Source organism: Neocloeon triangulifer, unplaced genomic scaffold (assembly GCF_031216515.1).
Source record: "Neocloeon triangulifer isolate White Clay Creek 2 clone unplaced genomic scaffold, ASM3121651v1 ptg000014l, whole genome shotgun sequence".
In the NCBI taxonomy this organism is placed as follows: Eukaryota; Metazoa; Arthropoda; class Insecta; order Ephemeroptera; family Baetidae; genus Neocloeon; species Neocloeon triangulifer.
Genome location: NW_026775556.1, coordinates 29,485,026 through 29,505,699, shown reverse-complemented (window position 1 = coordinate 29,505,699; position 20,674 = coordinate 29,485,026). Strand labels below are relative to the sequence as shown.

Here is a 20,674-nt window from a genome sequence, read left to right as displayed (position 1 = left end):
TTTTTTATTTAGTTCGTATCTGATGGATATAATTCTTGACTAAATTTAAAACTCCTTACTATAAAGAATAAAGTTGCCGCAAAAATAATATTTTGTCTTGCGAATATTCAGTAATTTTTAATTCAGCTGATGATGGAATCTCTTTCCTTGCTCTGCAAATTCGCGTCAATTTATATCTCGGGCGAAAACTGCTGACGGTTGAATATGTATTTCTTACATCAAGCATCAGAGATAGATGGTGGTGCGCGGCGCGTCACATTCTCTCTTGAAAAGCGAGAAGGTCACAAAACCCGCGGTGCCAGACACGGAGCGCTGAAAGCACACGAAACCAAACGAAAATCGAAAACAAACGAGCTCATTTGCATTTGCAAAATGCACAGCAAGAAATTGGGATAACTTTGCGCGCGCCTCTCCGTGCCAGGTGCACCTGATGAGCCGCTTTGTTTCCCTCAATTTGCATTTCGTTGTATGCAATAATTTTCATAACACAAAAGCTTTTGCGCGACAAGTTGTGTTAAAAAAAAATTGGTTTAATGAGCTTTTTGCACGCGGAATCACACTAATTGTATAAGAAACCTGTTTGTGGGGCTCATCTTCAATACAAATTTCTTAATTTTAATTGTTTACAATAATTAATGATTCAATTTAAACTAAACAAATTAATTGTAAAAATTTGGATAATGGAACACAACAAAAAATTATTATGTTTGAAGAAGTTGACACTCGAGATGATCATGGAAATGAAGCGATCGGGCTTTTCCTTATTGTTGCAGAAAATGATTAGTTTTAAGATAAAATGAATGAAATTTCATTAACATTTAAATAACTGAACTCCAAGTACGGTGCACTAATTTAATTTACTTGAACGGTCTCTCTTGAAAGGTGCTAATTTCCACATTAGTGCGTTTACGCATCCCAGCGCTGTCGCAAATAATACTTTTCGGAGGTTTTCATTGCCAGCTGTGAAAACACCGACCTTTGGCGAGAAATTAGGCCGGGCTTAATTGAAAGCTCTTGGAGTGAAATCGAACGACCTTTTCGCCGGCGTCTCACTGCTCCTCTTTGAACTCGGGCCAACGCTAATTAATTAATCCGATTTTCAAGAAGAGTTGAAGACCACGGAAGAGCGCGACACACTGTTCGAGTGTGCTGTCGACTTCCTGGTCGGTTGGTTGGTCGGGCGGAGGTTTTAATCGGCGGCGATCATGTGATAAACGCTGGCCAAGGTCGGACCAACCGCGCGGCCATTGATTGTTATCCAACCAAATATCTCGCGTTTCATTGCTCAAATTTCAGCAAATGACACCAAACAGTCTCTACCTGAAATGTAAACTCTCTATCAAATTGAGTAAAGGCGATCGTTTGAATGAAACGGATATACGTGGTAGGAAATCTGTTCATTTTTACTTATTACAAAGGAAATCAGGAAGTCTAAATAATTTGCTATTTTTATTCAATTAATCGGGATGAAAATTAATATTAAGGAGGAAAATTTTCAATGTATTTTTTCCCCAAAATATTTGAATATTTCATGTTTATTATTAGAGAACTGCAAAATTATAGAAATTTTTTACCATGGAAAAAACCGGTTGAATTAATTTAGTTGCAAAGTGTCTTTATTGATTGTATCAGAAGGCAATTACTTCCCAGGTACATCATACATACATTCAAATAATTTACCGAAAAAAACAGCCCTTTCCAAACTTTTTATGAAAATACAAAACTGAAAGGAAAAATTATTAGAAGAAGTTAGAACTTTCGCATTTAATTAATTTATTTATTTATAACTGAAAAAACGTTTATTTCAAGATATCAAAATTCGCAGGAAAAGCTCATCAAGTTGGGCCACTTTTACTTCAAAATTTTTTTCCGCTGATGCACAAGATAGGGGTTCTCTCCACGTTTTTGTGTCTCGAGAGAGCCTCGGATCAGTTGGTGGGCGCGCAAAATCTCAAGTGGCTCTCTTGGAAGGAAAGCTGCCGCTTCTGGGCTTAATTAGTCTCTGTATCAAAAGAAAGAACGAAAGAGGCGCGCGCTTTTCTCCGCCGGCTGGCGAAACGCGTGGAACTCGGCCAAGTGACATGTGAGGAGCGCGACGATTTATTCAGCGCGGCAGATTTGCTGCTCGATTACCGCCACTCACTCGCGATTACATTTGCACGCACCTGACCCCCTGCACAAATGACGATGAGCTCTCTTATCACAAAACTCTTGAATCACCAAAGAAGAATATGCGCATAAAATAAATAATCAATGACACACTCTTCAAGTAAATCCCACTGATTCAAATGTCTTAATTCAATCAACTTTTTCCTCAAATTTTAATTTACTAACTAGTCATATTTGATACATTTTTCTCCATTTAAATGATATCTTGGATATATAGTTCGGAGTGTTTTCATTTTGATTGAAGTTTGTGCTGCTGGAGATAAACCAAATTATTTCCTAACTTATCATTTCTTCGAAAAATAATCAGACCAATTAAACATTGACTTTGGAGCTAAAACCAGTGATGGCTCACTTTCCTGGCGGTTCTTCTAGAAACGCCCTGGAGTAAAAGTCGCAACACCAGTCAAAGTGAAATCACATGTTTGTTTTTTTCTATTTCTGTCGGCGGCTGGACGGTTTGTTGCACTTCTGGCCGTGGGCGAAATTGAATGCACCGCTCGCTCTTCGCCACGGCGCAGCTGTTGCTTCGCCAAAGACAAATTTCCTTTCCTCATCCCGAAAATAGGTGTATTCTTTTTGTACAGAGGTGGCGGGGGACATTGACCGCCGCCGCCGCGTGTGCAGACGCCGATTCTGGGTCAAGGACCGACGACGGCGGAGGTCAAGGTCGCCACTCTTTGACGCGCCCGCCCTCTTGGCACAACCGCTCCGTCTTCTAAATTGGAGACGGCGGAGGAGCACGAGCTCATTGTCAGCCGGGCCAACAAATGAATTCTTTCATTTTAAGACGCTAGAATCTGCACTTGTCCTTCAATATTAATTTTAGACGAAGGTTCAAGTTTTAAATAATTTAAAAATCAATGTATAATAAAAATATGAAAGAAAAGTTTGCGCTTTTTAAAGGAAAATTTTTTAAATTCCCTTTAATCATTTCATCGATTGTTGGAAATTACAACGTTTATTGCAAATTTATTCAATTTTCTTGAGTTTTGTGAAGATCAATTTTCCTGATTTGAAAGTATGAATAGAGTGGCGGAAAATTGTGCGGAGAGGCGTCTTCTGTTGACGGCGGCGTATATAAGAGAAAAGCAGCCGCTCTATGTGCTCTTTTACTTGACTTCTGGCACAGTTTTCCGGCATATATGACAATAAAATGGAAATTTATAAAGATGGGCGACGAATTGGATTGGAAAGTTACGTCGAAAATGATTTGATTCTTTCTACCCTTCTTATTTGGACTTCATTTTAAAAGTGTTTATTGCTACTGCAAGTTAATGCTTAGCAAAATAAAGAAATTTTGAATATTGAAAATTGAAAATAAGTGAGAAAAGTGTGTCACTATTCATTAAGTAATAATAAATTTTGATAAACTTGAAATTAAGTTTCAAATAAATAGCAAAAATGCCAACCTGCAATTCCGCCTCATGAGGAAATGCATAATAAAAATTTCAAAATAGAGTAAACAAGAATTCCGTCGCATATTATTTCACTTTTTGCGGAAGCGCTGAAGGAAACCTTCAAAGTACATTATTTTTCTGCCCTTTTTTCGCAATCCGATTTGCGTGCCTCAGACTGCGTCGAGAATCAGCAAAAAACAAAACTCGAAAGAGAGAGAGAGAGACTTTTGTGAGTTATTTTCGGTGCTGCTGCAGCTGATAAAGGCCGTTGAGGCCGCCAGCCCAGCATACACTATAATACACTCACTTCCTGCGCCAATGAATGGGGCCAGCGAAGCTCCTCTCCATTCATCCGTCGGCCCTACCATACCAACTCATTCAGTCAGCCAGCGACTTGCTTAATTACGACGCTTATCTTGTCTCCATTAAACGAACCCCAATCGGAAAATCGGTCTTATCGTGGTCCGTTTTGCACTCTGCTGAAATCGGCAAAGAATGAGAAGTGGGACGTGGATTCAATCATGAGTAATTGGGTTTTTGTGTTGGCAGCAGGAAGCGAGGGCATGGCTTTGAAACTTCCAATGAGCCACTGTTTTTATCTGGAAAGATTATTTTGAGGAGCCGAAAATCGTGACTTTCAAAAAGTGGCCTAATTTATTAAGTCCTTTTTTTAAATAAATTCACCGATCAAATACAAAATTAAATAAGAATCAGGGTTAAATTTTGAAAAAAAAAATAATTCATAAACATGGAAGTTAAAATAATTATTTAAAATTGATTCTGGCCTGTAAAAGTTAGGAACATAATAATCGTAATGTATAATATGATGTAGAGTTGTTCATCAGTCTATTATGAAATAAATTTTGCAACTTCACTATTTCATTGTTTGCTTTGCAATTTTTTTTCTATGTTGCAAATTTAACGCGACTCCAGATTATTATTAAACTAGGCTTGCAATCCAATTTTCCTCGTTCCGCGTAGTTTTCATTTAATCGACCGTGCCCTGTATGTCGAGCCGCGTCGCGCAGATGAGTAATGCAGCGAAAATGCGGCTGCCTCAGTGCGGTGACTTGCCTGATATGGATGGACCTCCGCTCTCTGTTCGCTCCGATCGCGAGAAAAAATTTCGCCATGTGACTCAACCGACCGGTCTACGTGTCTCGTTTGTTTGAATTATTTATGCCGCTGAAACAAACAAAAAGACCGACCAAATTGCCAAAACCGATGAAACTGAATAATCTGGTTTTCGAAGGCAGACCCCACACGCTGGCCGCCAGCCAAGGCGATCACAGAACGGACCAGTTTGTTTTGACAGCTTAATTTCGGCTCCGAAGAAGATGAGCAATCAGACTGAAGGGCTCAAAGTGCATTATGGAGGGCATTAAAGTGGATGGGTTCAGTATCAGAATGGAAAAAGATGAAAGGGAAAAAGAAAACAGTTTCCTCAAGATTGGATACATTATTCAAACGGGGTTTTTAAATCATCTGCTTATTGTTAGAAGTCTCCAAATTAATCAGTTTTGTGTTTGCTTCAGAGCACGTAAAAAATAGATTAGTGAAAAGTCTTACAAAGTGTTGAAATTTTTTAGGCTAAAGTTTTTGTTGAAAAATTCTAACTCCAAGTAAATTTAAAATCATACTTATTTCTAGCAAATAATTTTTATGAAACTTTGATTTTAATTTAGAAATGAAATAAATTTACGATTTTAAGATTATTTCTTCTAAAATTTGACTCCCATTTGAAAAAATTGTCAAACAGTAATAAAATTTGTTTGAGGAAATTGTCACTCAAGGAGATGATGATCATGGAAATGAGGAGATCGGGGTTTTCCTCGTTGCGAAAATTGTTTTTATTAAAAAACAAAAGGCTCAAATTTAGAGCCATCTGCTTTTGGATAAAAATATTTTTCGCAACGAGGAAAATCCCAATATCTTCAATTCCAGTAGATTATATATTAAAATTCTTCAAATATGTTTGAAAAGTTTCTACTAGATATTCTGGAAATTTATGAAAATTCACAAAACAAAATCTCAAAATAGTAACAAAACTAAAAAGTCTGTTGCTGAAAAAGTCTAAACATTTTGAATCAGACGCAATCGAACTTTACAAGATGAAATATTAAGACGAGTTAAAAACACGACATCAAAATATTTATTTTATTCTCCACAAAATTAGATCAAATAAATTTTGTTTCTATATTAAAAAAAAACTACTGCCCTGTACATTTGTGTAAATTTTAAATTTTACTTGTCAATCTCACATATTTGTGAATTCAATTTTTTTTTTCATAAATGTTATAAAAAATTGAGCCACGAAGGTACATCTGATTTGGATTAAACTAATTACACATAATATCTTATCTACACTTGTCAAGTTCGGGAAATAATCAATCAAAAACATTCTCTTCGAACGAACCCTATTTTGATTTAAACACACTTTTGCAAACAGCAAAAGTTAACCAGATCAGTTTTAAGCTAATTAAATCAAAACTAGACTTATTGTTAGCTGCCTCTAAAAAAACGCTGGAATAAGAAGGCCGAAACCGACAGGGTCGTCAACTCACAGGAAGGAAGCGTTTTTTCCCTCACAACCGATGTCCGGCCCACGTCCGCCACTCTCGCTGTGACTCACGCACTCGGTTGACCACTTTTCGGACCAGAGAGAGACTCCACGTCTGCCGGTGCTCTTTTTTCGCACCGCGAGACGAGGAAGCCAACGGTGTGGCCTTGGAAGGTTGTTCGCCGCCTTCAATACAGTTGCGGGCGAAATCTGCCGAGCATCCGACAGGAGCTGTTCGCAAGCCAAGGTTCCGCCAAATCTCTTTCTTTTTTGTCGAATCGACCGTCCGTCGCCTGGGGGTTTCCTCATTGTTTTGTACATGTGAGCATCTTGCAGGAAAACGGCTTCCGTGTCTCTTTGATTTATTGGCAAGAGGAAGCACGAAATGTTTTCTGCAAACTAATTGACGCCTAATTGATTGATGGCTCAAAATTATTAGTTAAAATAAGTGGGATCATTTCATCAGATATTAATAACTTCTGGCATCAGATATTTGTATCAGGAATGATTATAACAGAGTATATATTAAGTTATTTACATTTTAAATTTTTATGAACTTATTGGAGAAAAATCAATAATTTTTATTTTAAAATATAATCATGAAATGGCAATTTTGAGTAAAGAATTTGTCACATTAAACTGTCAATTTTTTTAATAATAATGATAATAAAAATAGAAAAATCGGTATTCTCTTAATTTTGAATATATTATTCAAACGGAAAAATTTATTAGAATTTGGTAATGGACTTTTGTTTGCAAAAAAAAATCCGTTCAACTTAATTGCTTGCAATGCGGACAAGAAAGTTTCCAGCTTTCTCTCATTTTGAATTTTACCTTTTTCTGATTATTGTGGTTTATTTGTCCAAATTGTTTAATTCGTAAACTTCTTTTCCTTTTATGGAGCAATTTTATTTTCATTAAATTCAATTCCGAAGTTTGGTTCGATGATATTTTTAGGGCAATGGAAACATTCAAATTAAATTTGGGCTTGTCATGTCCTCACGTAACCTTTTAGACCACCATTCAAAAATACGTACTCGGCACGTGCTCAATTTCCTGCCGCCAAATCATTATGACTTTTGCGTGCAAGAATCCGCGTTAATTGGACGCCATTCGAATGCACGCCTTGTCGCATTATTTCGGAAGTCGCAGACTCCTTTGAACAATATTGAATTAATTTCAATTGTGTCCGACTCGCCAGACTGGAACACAAATGAATGAAAATCCGCTTCCTCCAGATTAAAAAACTCGTGTCTAAATCTGTCCGCCGTCAATTAGAGCCGACGATTCTGTTCATTATTTTCCGTCCATCGCTCTCTGCCTTTTTTTGTTTCCCGGAAAAGCGTCGCACTGGAGAATGAGCCCGACAGAGTCAGTGGAAATTTCCTCTCGTCGAGGTATTGAGTTGGAGCGATGGTGCGGACGCAGCCGCCACCTGCACCTCGAACGGCGAACCAGAATCATTACGGCGAACGCCACCAGGTGGTCGGACGGAGAACGGTGTCCCTGGCATTATTATTAAAACGCAATTAGATAATTAGCCTTGGCGGTGGCGAAAAAATGCGCAACGGCCGCGCTGGCAGTTCTTTATAAATAAACGAGGCGGCGAAAGAAAGAAAAGAAAAAAAAAATAAGTTGAGGAGAACGGGTAGTAAAGTAAGGAGTCACGTTCGCGGAAGATATTCTTGATAAGAATTAAAAATATAAAAAAACAAATTTAACGCGAAATTCAAGTTTGGAATGTTTTGCAACTGGATTAAAACGTCAAGAGTGTCCTTGCGTGTAAAACATCTTGTTGCGGGTTCTTTCTTGCTCATTATTTTACGTAAGTATTTCGAAAACCACGTCTGGCGCTGTTTCCCTTTTCCCCTGTTTTCGTTTTCTTTTCACGTGAAAAACCGACGTAGTGTAAGATAACCGCGCGCCCTCGGCTTCCGTGACGTCACTGGAGAACGTCCTGCAATTAGTACCACCTTAAAACGCCGAGCGGCGCGTAAGTCGCGATGACAGTAGAGTTTCTTAAATAGCTTCTGTTCTTTGAAATAGATGGCGCTACAACAGAGAATTTTGTTTCACTTATCTTGCTATTGATGTGGGACTCAATCAATCATTGATTTAAATTCTTAGGTCCATGGATACGATGTAAATAAAATTAATATTAAAAATATAAAATACTTTATATTAAAAAAATATTATAAAATTTTTTAATTATTCTGCCTGCAAAAATATGAAAATTAGATGATCACATGATTTGCATTTTTCTATTAATAAATTTAGGATATTTATCTAAAATTTCTATCTAAATAATAAATAAAGTGTCCCTAGATTTTAGATTTATAATTTTAAAACAATGAAGAAGCATTCTCTCTTATTTTTAATTTTTTTCTTTCAAATTTTTGTTAGGGTTGTCACTTCAGTTCCATTTGGTTCCATTTAAGGTGCGTGTTATCTGGTTTTATTCGCCTGGAAGGCCAACGCTTGTCTTTTTAAAGTTGATTTTGGCGTACGTGCTGTCAAATGAATACACTGCTTTGGGACAAATTGAAAACGGCACCCTGGGGATGCTTCTGGTTTTGATTATGAGTGGCGCTTGCTTACTTTTCCGCCCACGCACGTCACTCTTGCCATTCGCACTCGGCATGATCGTCACGTGACATTATATCTTCCAGCGGCTTCTTAAGTATTTTTTTCAAGCCTTTTTGCGTGGATTGTCCTTCTTAACTTCAAATCCAGAGACCACCCGCTGTTCGAATTACGCACTAAAATACATTTGCATTTGTACGTTGGAAAAAAAGAGTGTTTCCGGTGCTAATTGGACTAACGAATCAAAAATAGACATGCGCTACTGAAAATGTGATAACAAACTTCAAATGAAGCCTTTCGTTTGGTGTGAGAAAATCATCCTGTTATTTTTGACGTCTTTTTTTTATTTTATTCACTTACACAGTGATATTCAAGGCAATTATGAAATAAGGTGTAAATTTGGTCCTATTTCTGTACGCTCAATGGTGAGAAATTAGTTTTTTATGACAAAAATAAATTTTCACATTTAAATCACTTCACATAAATCCATCATTAGAAAGCTAAATGCCTGTTTTTATCTAATCACTCATTTACCTACTAGACTTCTTACTTGCTTTGTTGTCAACTAATTATCTCTAATGTAATCCATCTAATCAATCAATAAATATATATGTTATTAAACATAACTTACTATTTTTTCTGCATTTTAAAATCAATAATTTGCTTTCTATCAAATAAAAGAAGATAAATTTTTTTTATTAAGGAATTAAGAATTAATTTGACATTTTACTTTGGCATCCTCTTCCTCCACCTTCATGAAAAAATCCGATGAACGCATATTTACCCACAAATGACATCTGGATTATTTGTCGCGGTTATTATGTATCTCATATTCCCTTTTCAAGGCCCTATTTCCTCCACTTTAAATGTCATCGTGACCGAGGTATCCGCAGAGCAGCATCTCCGGTGATTTGCTTCTCGAAGCGAGAAAAACTAGAGCCATCAACAATGGGGCGATTGCGAAAATTTTCCTCTTGTTTTGCGGCAAAACTCGTAAATTATACACGCCCACGGTGGAGGAAAGAAGCTGCTGAATTATTGTGCGCAAAGGTTTGCTGAGGAATTAACAGGCTGTCCCAAGGACAAACACGTTCAAGCAAACGGAAAAACAGATGAATTAATCATTTGTTGACCGAAAGAAAGAGAGAATGTATATAGTGCAGAGAAAGAAAAAGCATCCAACCTTTTTAGGGCATCAATAACTAACCATCCATGTTTTGAACAAAGGTTGTAAATTATCAAAACGGTGTGTAATTAACACTCGCATTATTTAATTTCTAAACTTCCTGCACGATCATTAACATAATTCCCTGTGCGAAATTGGTGTCCTCATAGATGCGGTGTTTTTTTTTTATGTTCGAAAGGCCCTTGACGTTGCAAAACTCGAATTTGGCAATCCGTCAATCATAAGTGCCGACTTGTGGCACCCATGCATGTATTTGTATATTTAGCACGATAATGGCTTACTAGCTCGTGCAAAAAGCGAATTCGCTGGGAAAAGTAGGCCACGCTCTTCAAAGGAGTGAGAGACCCACGTGCACTGGGAGGCAACGTCCATTTTAAAATGCCCTGCTTTTGATTTACATACATTAAATATTAAAGTTCGTAGACGCCCGCAAAGAGGAATTGTCTTGAGATTGCAATCGCGACTGGTTTAAATTCGTTTCGCTTGTAGCAATATCTTGAGATTGAGGAGGATTTTGTTTGTCAGAATTGTTACTTTTATCTTGAGCAATGAGGTACTTATCGACTAAGTGCCGCACCTATCATTGGCGAACTTTGAATTGAGTGATTTACTTTTACTAATTAGGGATTTACGTGACTTGTAGTTAACGAGTCTAAGGTTGGAGAATTTTGTATTTTAATATTTGTGGATATTTTAAAACCGAATGAAATCAGCATCCTAAAATAATTAAAATATATTATAATGTACAAATGTTAAATGACAATTAATAAAGTCAAAGAATTAAAAAAAATCCTCTATCCACTTCAGTTACATCGATTCTATAATTTCGTTGCGCAATTTGCAATTTTCTCGGAATGCTTATTTGAGTTTCCATCAAGATTGGATTGGATTTAGCACGGTGCCCTGTTGTTTGTTCGGTTTTATCTGGATGCGGTCGGATCAGATAAGCGGCGAACGCGGCGATGATCTCATCCGAAAAGGAGCAAACAACTCCCTTGCCGCCGCTGGACTTTCATTCTTTCTCTCTGCAGCCAACGTCGACAGGCAGTCTGCTGCGATCTTGAACCAAACACCCTGAGGGCCTCACCTTTTCTCTAACGCCAGGTTGCTCACCCCACCAGCTGCGCAGATTTGCGTCAGCCTGGTCAGGATAAAAAAAGCCGAAAAACCCGCCAGGCCAGACGCTGTGGCGCTTGACGACGCGAAATCTAGAATTAATCAACACCATCACCACCAGATTCGGGTTTCTTGCTCAACATATCGGATGAAAAAAGATGGAATTAATATGACACTTTATGGACGTCCTAATTTAGGCTTCTTTTGTTTTTGGAAAAGTATTCAGAGCGTTGCTGAGCAACTGGCCTGAATTAATTTTGTGTTCCTAAAAATAATTCTTATTAATTTAAAGAAGAATAACAAGTCAAGAAAATGAGTTTAGGAGATGATAAATTTAAATTAGTAATCAAATCCGAAACTCAATATATTGAATAATTTTAAATTATTGAAGTTCAATAATTCTTCAAGTTTTCAAAAAATGCTGTCAAAACAAAATTTATGTCTGTATTAATGGCCGGTGATTAGTGAGATTTGCAGTGTTTGTTTGTTTGTAGTTTGGTGTGTTTTGATCCGTCACAAATACAGATTGGCGGCGACACATTTCATTTTTGCACTTTGTTGCTATGCGAGAGCGCAGCGCGACCCCACGCGAGAAAGTGAGTTTTTGCCTCTCATTCGCGCAGATAATAATGCGAGTTAGAGCGGCGTATAATTATCATACGAGGCGAACAATAATTGCGGCGCCGACAAATACCATAAATCGCTCGCTTATCGCTCAGCCAGGTGGAAAACAAACGAGTTTGCGGAATAAGCAGATAATTATGAAAAGAAAGACCAAGCCATTTATCTCTTGGCAAATGAAAAAAAAATACACCTACGTAATTGATTAAGATTTGGAATTATCGAAGAAAGTTTTTAATAAAAATAAAGTCACGATCTATTTATTTCCAGTAATTTTGAACCGTTGATATTTTCATTCAGTGTTTATTTTGTTTTCACAATGTAAATATTTGAAAGATGGGATAATTGATTACGTAACACTGCATTAAAGACTTCCGAAAGGAACGTGCGAAAGCTATTTTTGTCGACACGAGGGTGATTAGCACGGGTAGAGAGAAAAATCGGCGCGTGGAAAGATTTAGAAGCGGCGGCGCTCATACTCATTTCGGCTGCCAAAAGATTTTGCAAATGGGGCCACTGGCCGCAAAAATAAAATGACTCGTCAGAAAGCAACAGACAGTTTGGCTTTTCTGCCACCGGCTGGTGGCGAATAGAGACAAGAGGGAACGAGGAAACCTAATCGAAATGGGACAAAGGCAATTATTTCTGGCGGGTTTTGCCAAGTAGACTCTATTCGTGGAAAAAGACGAGGCTAATTTAGAACCAAGAAAATCAGGAAATCTTGGGAAATACTAAACTTCTTAAACTATCTGCTTATATGAAAGCAAAAGTCGTGAAAATTGAAAGAGGATTTTATTTAAATTTTCTAAAAGAAATTTTTATTTAAATTTAAGTTAAAAATCACGATGAAAATAATTATAATAATAATTTTATTATAAACTCTTTTAAAATTTTTAAAATGGATATTTCAGAGTTAAATAAATAAATCTTCTTTATAAATTAAAAATAATTATAATTCCCCATTTTGAAGTTTTTATGAAATGTGAAATTGAGCACGGTGAAAATAATTTTAAAATCAAAATTAATTTTTTAAATCAACTGAATGACTCTTGATTATTTAATTTTTCCACTTAATATTGAGCAACACAGAACAAATATACTTAACGTGTCACTCTGACGTTACTGACCAAGTGCTAAAAAGAGCTGTGCCAACGAGCGCTTCTCGTCCATCAGCGAAATTTCACATCAGGCGTTATAAAATTTGAGGTCCGAAGTGAAAAACGGCCGCCGGTGTGTGCGGCTCGATTTCTGGCGGCTCGCGGTCTTCGGCCGCGCCCATTCGTCCGTAAATAATCCCGTGGGTTTGTTGTTGCAAGTAGTGCAACTTTGTGCTCATTTATTTACGCACTATACAGAAGGACGGGCGGTTTACCCTTCATCTGACTTTGATTCGAGCTGCCGAGCAGCGCCGCGCGCGACCAGTTTGGCCGCTTTTTCAGCACTTTTGTGCATCTTGATCATTAATTTTGAAAATTTATCGCCGATTTTCATTTCAGTGAGAGAGGTTTTTACTCGGCATCAGAGCAGAAGTTGGAAATCCGGATCTCGTTCTGTCATTTTGATTTCCATAAATCGTTGAAACCGTTTTGAGAATCTAAAATTGATTATTCAGTTTTGAAGGAATTTGAAGTTTCTAATGTTTCATAATCAGAAATGATCAAAATCAAGTAAAATTAAAATGAAATAATTTTTTATTATCAAAATGTAATTAAATTTTTAAGATCTCTCTGATAGGAAATTACAATTTCAATAACTAATTTTTTTTAAATATAATTGCGTTCTCTCTCATGATTATTAGATTTATTTTTAATTTGGATCCTTTTTTGGTTTAGCTAAATTTTCCATTACCGGCGTCGGCCGCAAACATCTCATTTTGGCAAAATGCTGACGCAATCGTTTGTTCGATCGAATGCAAATGAGAATATCTGGTGGCTAAATTGGTCGGTGTGCACAGCACGTGCATCCCGTGCTTATGCTAAAATTACACCGCGCCCTCTGCCACTTGACCGCGCGTCGATTGATTGACCAGCAGCTGCTTAAGAACTGGAGACGGATCGGATTCCCGTTGGTTACGTAACAAAAATATATTATAACTGAAAAAATTCACCTTTTCATTGTTACTCATCTAAATCTCTGACGTCAGTCGGATTAATTTTTCTTCCTCGTCCATTGAGAGGAAGCGGCGAGCGTGAAGCGTTTATATTTTTAGTTTGTTTGTCCGCCTCTGGCTTCCATAATAACGCGGAGTGCCAAAGTCGCGCATTAATTTGTATTTTAGGCGATAAAATAATTCGATTACGTCCTTGCAATTCAGATTCGCACGTCTGTCTGTCCCACGACCCGCGGCGCTTCTTTGACCCAAATAAATCACTGCACGCTAGGATCGCGCTTGTTGCGTCATATCAAACCTTATTGGTGGTTGCAGTGATTTGCGAGAGTTAGCAAATCATACATTTTTGAAATAATGAAAAAAACAACAAAATTCGTAAACAAGGAAAAATACACAGAAATTATTGATTTTTTCAGAATAATTTAAGAGTATCAAAATTAATAGCAATTATTTCAAATATTGAAATAGATTTTGGTCTTTGTTTGCTTTTAATTTTATATTTATTTATATAAATAAACTCTTTGGCATAAGAATAAAAAAATTATTAGTGGAAGTTTTTTTATCGATTAAAGTTGGTATCAGAAAATTCATAATCACTTCTGTCGTTAGAGTTCCACCGCTTAGCAACAGAGCTTCTAATTTGTCAGGTTTGATTGGTGACAACGTCCCTCTTCTTCTCTTTATCTGCAGCAGTGTCGTTTTCTTGTCTAAACAAAGGTGTCTCTTCTCCTTCTTGTTCACCTCATCACCATCTGCGTGTCGTCGTGTGTATTGAAATCGATGCACTTTTCCCTCCGGAAATCGTACATCACGACATAGAAAAACTTACGTCAGCGCAGTGAATTATTCTCGTGCATTTGTTTTTCGTTCAGGTATTCTGGTTTCGAGTGTCGTTTTAATTGCGTTGCGCAATTCCGCCGAACAATGAAAGAATACCACGGCGGCTCTTTTTGCCGATTCCGAGAAGCGACATTCCTCTTCACGATCGATTATGTAATTGCGCGCATCTTTATCGGCCTCGTTTCATCTTGAATATCTCGATTCACTTGTTACGTGAAAATTCTAGGAACAATCGAGCGAAAAATGCAGGGCGAGTAAACAGAATTGAGAAGGCGAAAAAGTATCCACTAAGGTCGTTATACTCGATTTTTGCGCTTATCTCGGCAAAACTGTCGATAACCCTTTGAATCCGATCGTAAATCCAAGATGGCCCAATTAACTCTTATCTTTTAATCCTTGGCAAAAAATAAGTCTGAAAATATATTTTGCCCATTTTTGGTCAAGGTTTGAGACAAGTAAACACCATTGAACTAATTTCAAAACATAATCCAAAGTACATTGTTTGCTTAAGATAATTTTCACACGTTTTTATCTCGAATGTAAAATCGCGTGAATAATTATCTTGCATTTTCACGTGCGCGAATTCCAGCGAATTGACCCCACAATCAAGGCGAAAATAATTTTCTTCAATCATAAATCGATTAAAATCTTTTTGGCTTCGCCTTGTCAAGTTCGTCGGCGGCGTCAAGGATGTGGCGGAAAATAATTTATAACCGCGTGGCAACGAGTCACAGGGAATTTCAAGTGCAGCTCTGCTCGCCAAAATCCATACCGGCTTGAGAGATGCAGAAGCCTCTCGTTTGAAGTTTCTTTTCCCTTTTCAACTGCCGCCGCCGCCACCGCGAAGAAGCTGGGATGTGTCAACAAACGCGCAGAGAAAGTCCTTGCAGATAAATTTACCCGCGGCTGCATTTTTCATCGAAGTGCATTAGCCGACACGTGATGAATAACTGCAAGACAACGCTAGAGGAATGGCAATTAAGAGACTTAGTGTACCGTTGCAAATAGAGGGTAGTTTAATTAATGCAAACTAGACTGTATATGAGAAGTTATCAAACGAACACATTCATCTTTGTAAAATTATTAAATTTTTATTCTAAATTATTATTATTTTCTTTATCAATTTTTGAGGACATTTTATTCATATTATATTATATTTTACCAAATTTATCAATTACAAAATAAAATTTATATTTGGCTAAATTTGGTCTCTTAAATCCTCAAATTCTAAACTTCATCTAACTTTTCAATGGATTTCTGAAAATTTCACTCTGAATAGGTCTAAATATTTAAAAATTTTATATTTCTCTTTCTTAGTTAGATTTTTACTACAGTTTCTGTTATACAATTTCTTCTATTTTTCTTAAATTTGGACTTTATTGTATGTAACTGAACAATAGAAATAATTTGCTGATATCAAAGTATATTTGTTGTAAATTCAATAATTTTTCTTTTCATTTTTCGATCTGAATCCCCTTTTATTTTTAAAATTCAACGGATCTTTAATAAATGAGCCGTTTTGTTTTTGAATAAAAATAATTTTTCAACCAAGAAGAGCGCGAACTCTTCATTTCCTTTCCATTTTGAAAATAAAATATTGCGCAGTCTTCACACGAGATTTGCTGTTGTTCGTGATTGAATGGTAATATAAGACACAATCGCGCGGCGGCAGGTTTCGCGGGAAAAAGAAACACGCGGCTCTCTTGGAATCAATCAATTGAGCGCTGGGGCCGCGCTGTCTGCCGCTACAAAGAGGCTCGTCGCCGTTAAGCCACTTTCCAATCGCATATTTATTTTATGAAAAACCAACTGAGGGAAGTAATTAAAGCTGAGCACAAGGATAATGTAATCAACACTCAGCTACACGCGCGCGCGTGGTGCAATTTCTATATTATGGTAAATCATAATAATAAAATATAAATACACAGGAGGTTTCTTTTGGAAGGAAAAATTGAGGAGGAAAAGAAACAAGAGATGACTGGAGAGCAAGCAGCGAAATCGGGTTTACGATTATTGCTGCCTCAGGGCAAAACGTACTACGCATGCAAAAGAGGCGATTTTTCCTCCAACTGAGAGTCAAGAACGATCAAGTTGAGGTCTTGGGATGGATATACGACTTCAAGGATTCAAACTCAAATCATTTGAATTGTAAATAGAAATGTTCTCTGCCACACTATAAAAGATAGAAGAAAATAATATTTTTTTAGAGAAAAAAAAACCCGATGTTTTATACAAACAGTTTTTAAATACTTTTAACTCATTCTTTTTAGTTGAAATTGTTAGTGTTTGATTAAAATTAAAATAAAATCCACTGAGCGCTCAAATTAAATTCATTTTTATTTTTCAAATCTCTTGCATTTTTACAGTTGTAATTAATTTTTTTTTTTTTTTTTTTTTTTTTAAAGAAAATTCATAGAAATTTTAAAATAAGTGGAAATCCCTAAAGCCGTGTAAGAATTATTTAATCAACAATTCAAAAGAACAATTCAATTCAATTCAATTTATTTTTCTCCAAACAAGTCAATACAATCAATTGTGAAAAAATTGGTTGGGAGAAAAATAGGCACACAGTGCTAGTGAACAACTCACTGAAACTCATAACCGACAGCAACTTATTCAAACGCCAATAGTTAACTCCATGAAGCTTAACCGCCTGTGACAGAGTGCGTAGCAAATTGATTGATAGCCATACCTTCACATGCAAATAGGGAAATTATTGAGTGTTAGTGGATTTCCAATCAATGACCAGTTATTATTTTTTCTAGTCATGTACCAGTATCATGCTGCCAATTATCTATCGTGATTCAAATTGATTTGATTTCCACCGAGGCCGACGAGAATTGAAACCAGCACCACCACTGTTAAAGCATCACGCGAAGGTTTCCCTTGTCGGTGCCACGCAGTCTGGCCTTCCAAGCCGCCGCCGTTTTTCAGTCCAGACTCTTTCCTCGGTGATTTGTTGCTGAATTAATACATAATTTGGGTTCTTTTTTTTTCGTTGCGTCATTCGCAAGGTTTTAGCAATTCCGAATGAATAAATTTCAAAGAGGAAGAAAAGGTCATGTAATATGCGTGCGTGCGTTTTAATTAAGTTGATGCAAAGCAAAAGAAACTGCTCGTTTGCGTAATGAAAGAACTCGTCTGAGAAATGAAGGGTTCGTTTGCCTTCAAATTACAGAGGACAACTGCCCATTTGATAACCCTAGGTTTGCGACGTAAAAAGTTTTAGTAGTGCGCACAAAATGTTTTGGAAAAAATACAATTTTTTAAGAACTTCTCGTGACAATTCTTATCACAATTATTTAACAGCAAAAATGCTTTATGTGGGAATCCCTACGTGAACCTCTTATGTAATTAGTGACTTAAGCTCTCACGTACGCACGTTCAAGAGATTGATATCACGTGCGCGCAATTGATCGATCACGGGATATTCAAGTGTTTTCCCGCAAATAGCTTTTGAATTGATAAAATTTTGAGTTCAGCGCCCGCCCTCTTATCGAAAAACGGACTTTGATCGGTGTCTTTTCCCACGTGCTTTTGATGGAACGTTGGTTTCACTGTCTGCCTCAAACCTGACGGTGCTGTAGTGACCTGTTTTTTGCGCCGACCGCGGATTGGTCGAGAGAGACGGCCGATCTGGCGATGGGTGTGGCCCTCAGGTCGCCTTCCAAGAAGGATCACAATTATATCCATCGGCAGGTGCGCGCGGCGTTCAATGAAAACGCATGCAGACCCAGCAGCCGCCATTCATGCTGGATCGAGCTGGAAATAATTTTAGCCGCCGGCGCTTTTATGACTCACATGACGAAAAAACTGACTGGCCAACTGACACCGAGTCCGGTTCTCAGCGGTTCTGATCAAAGACCCTTTCATTTAAATCACACTGCTAGTTTCCACACTGCTAGTTTAAAATGGGCAAAAATTATCAACAAATTTGGGACCTTTAAGAATTCACAATTATTTTACAAAATGGTTTCAAATTTCCCGCCATTTTGAGGCGAAACTGAAATTTTATATGAAATAAGTAATTATATTTCAAATTTCATGATTAACTTTTTTAACTGTTTTAGTTGAAATAAAAGAATATGAGGCTCAAGATAAAAGGTGCAAATATTTGAAATTTTTATTATTCACGCTGCTTCCCGCCGTTTTGCACGTGCCTTTGTTGCCACTGTACTGTCAGTTGCCTTCAAGTGCAGCTGCAAACAACAAAGGGCTGAATTGGAAACACGGCGTGCCGCGATTTGCCTCACGTGAGCGCCGTGTCCGATTGTCGTTGCGCCATTGCGGCTGATTGACAGGTCGAAAGTTCGCGCGCGCCGATGGCAAATCGAGGCTAATCCTGCCGAGACGGCCCACAGACAGACCGACGGCTTCTGACTGACCCACAAAACTCACTCGATTGCGATCGATCAGCAAACAATCAGTCAATCAATATCAAATGAATGCTGCATTAATTAGCTTCATTGCTTTCAACTCTCTTTCTTGATTAGAGTAGATAAGTACACCCAACCCTTCCGCACACTGTCTTCACGCACTTGATGGCTTTCGAAACTCACTTTGCATGACCCTACTCATTCCAAACCCTTCAAAGTATTAGTGCTTTTGCTCTAGAAGTTTTTGCTTTTTTTGATTATTTTTTTAAGCCCTTCGCTTATGAAATGTCTAGGTGCGTTTGAACTTTTGAACTGCAGATGTCGCCACTTGTGGAGTCGATTGACCCTGCAAGTGGAGCCACCTGTTGTTCAGTGAGAGAAAATCACACCTAATCGTTTAAGATTCGCTTCGAAGGTGCCTCTCCACATTTTCCCTCCATCTCTCGTCCTTTCAAGGCCATTCTTTCTTTGACCTTTGAGGCAGAGTCAGTGACGGCTGTGTGTTTTCTGATTTTGATTTTGTTGGACCCCGGGCAGTTGGTTGGCGCGCGCGTTAGCGGCGGCCTCTTCCCGCGCTGGAGACCTCCTGCTGTCGCACCGACCTTCGTCGGGGGCACCGAGGGCACCCGCCCAGCAGCCCCCGCGCCACGGTCGCTCTTCCTCGCCGCGCGACCCCAGCAGCAGCAGGTACCTACTTCTGTTGTGGCTGCTCTTGCTCTGTTTTAGTTGGCTGCCCTGCTTATTAAAAACTTGCTTTTAATTTCCTCAGTTTCCGCCCTCCTTAAATTTTAGAAAACTGTAGTTTTTGTCTGATTGTTGTGTGTGTGTATGTGTAATTTGTTTTATATGAAATTAACGTTGCTCGTTTCGCACGCATTTTGTAGTGAGTTGAAATTTTTTTTATAAATCAACTTATCTTCATTGTGCATCTTTTCGGGGATTTATGAAAGAAATACACGTTGCTGCCACCCGTGCAGTGATTTTTTTCACCTATTTTTTAAGGCTTTGGACTTTCAACGTTAATATTATCATCTCTTTAGTATTTCTCTAGGAATTCTGTATAAAATTAGACAATTGACAAAATAGCATGAAAAATTGAAAAATTCAGATAATTCTTTTATTTTTGGTGAATGATGACTTTAGTTTATTTTGTTTGTTTCTCAATTTATAAAAATTCACAAATTGTTAAAATTTTATTCAAATTTGGCTTGAAATGGAATACACTTAAAATCTAAACGACGAACGAATCTCCTCGTCACTCGCTGAGTGGTTTTTTAAATAACGTGTCGCTTTCACGCGGTCGTCACGTGCGAAATGAAATATTTCGTCTTTACCCGTCTGAGTCTAAAGAGCGCTCAGCAAATAACAACAACACAAATAATTCCAAATGCTGACGTTATCTTTTTGATGGATATACCAGACCATTAAAAAATAATAGATCAAATCGACCACACCTCCACGGAGACGAGATGAGACTTTGGCCAAACAAACATGTTATGAGGTGAATTTCCCTCATCGAGATAAACAAAAGCAAACCAGGAAGTATGGCTGAAGCAAAGCAGACCGCGTGGCGCCTCTCAAACACACATGCATGTGCCGCTGGCCCCCGTGTTCCGAGTCACAACAAAAACACGTGACCCAACAATATAATTTAAAATTTACGTGTCAACAAACAATAAACGAGGAAAATTTAATGACACACATATCGTCAAATGA

The 20,674-nt window shown here is 37.7% G+C and overlaps 1 protein-coding gene across 2 annotated transcripts in view; it reads left to right on the top strand.

The window, feature by feature from the left end:
• Positions 1–20,674, top strand: part of LOC132201274 (protein bunched, class 2/F/G isoform-like) — a 52,583-nt gene that overhangs the window by 7,070 nt on the left and 24,839 nt on the right. Inside the window, exon 3 of one of the 2 annotated variants that reach the window (XM_059627302.1) lies at positions 19,496–19,645. The exons of the other annotated variant lie outside the window; for it this stretch is intronic. Within the exon in view, the coding sequence (XP_059483285.1) occupies positions 19,496–19,645 (150 nt within the window). The remainder of the gene's footprint in view (positions 1–19,495; positions 19,646–20,674) is intronic. 2 annotated transcript variants of the gene reach the window in all.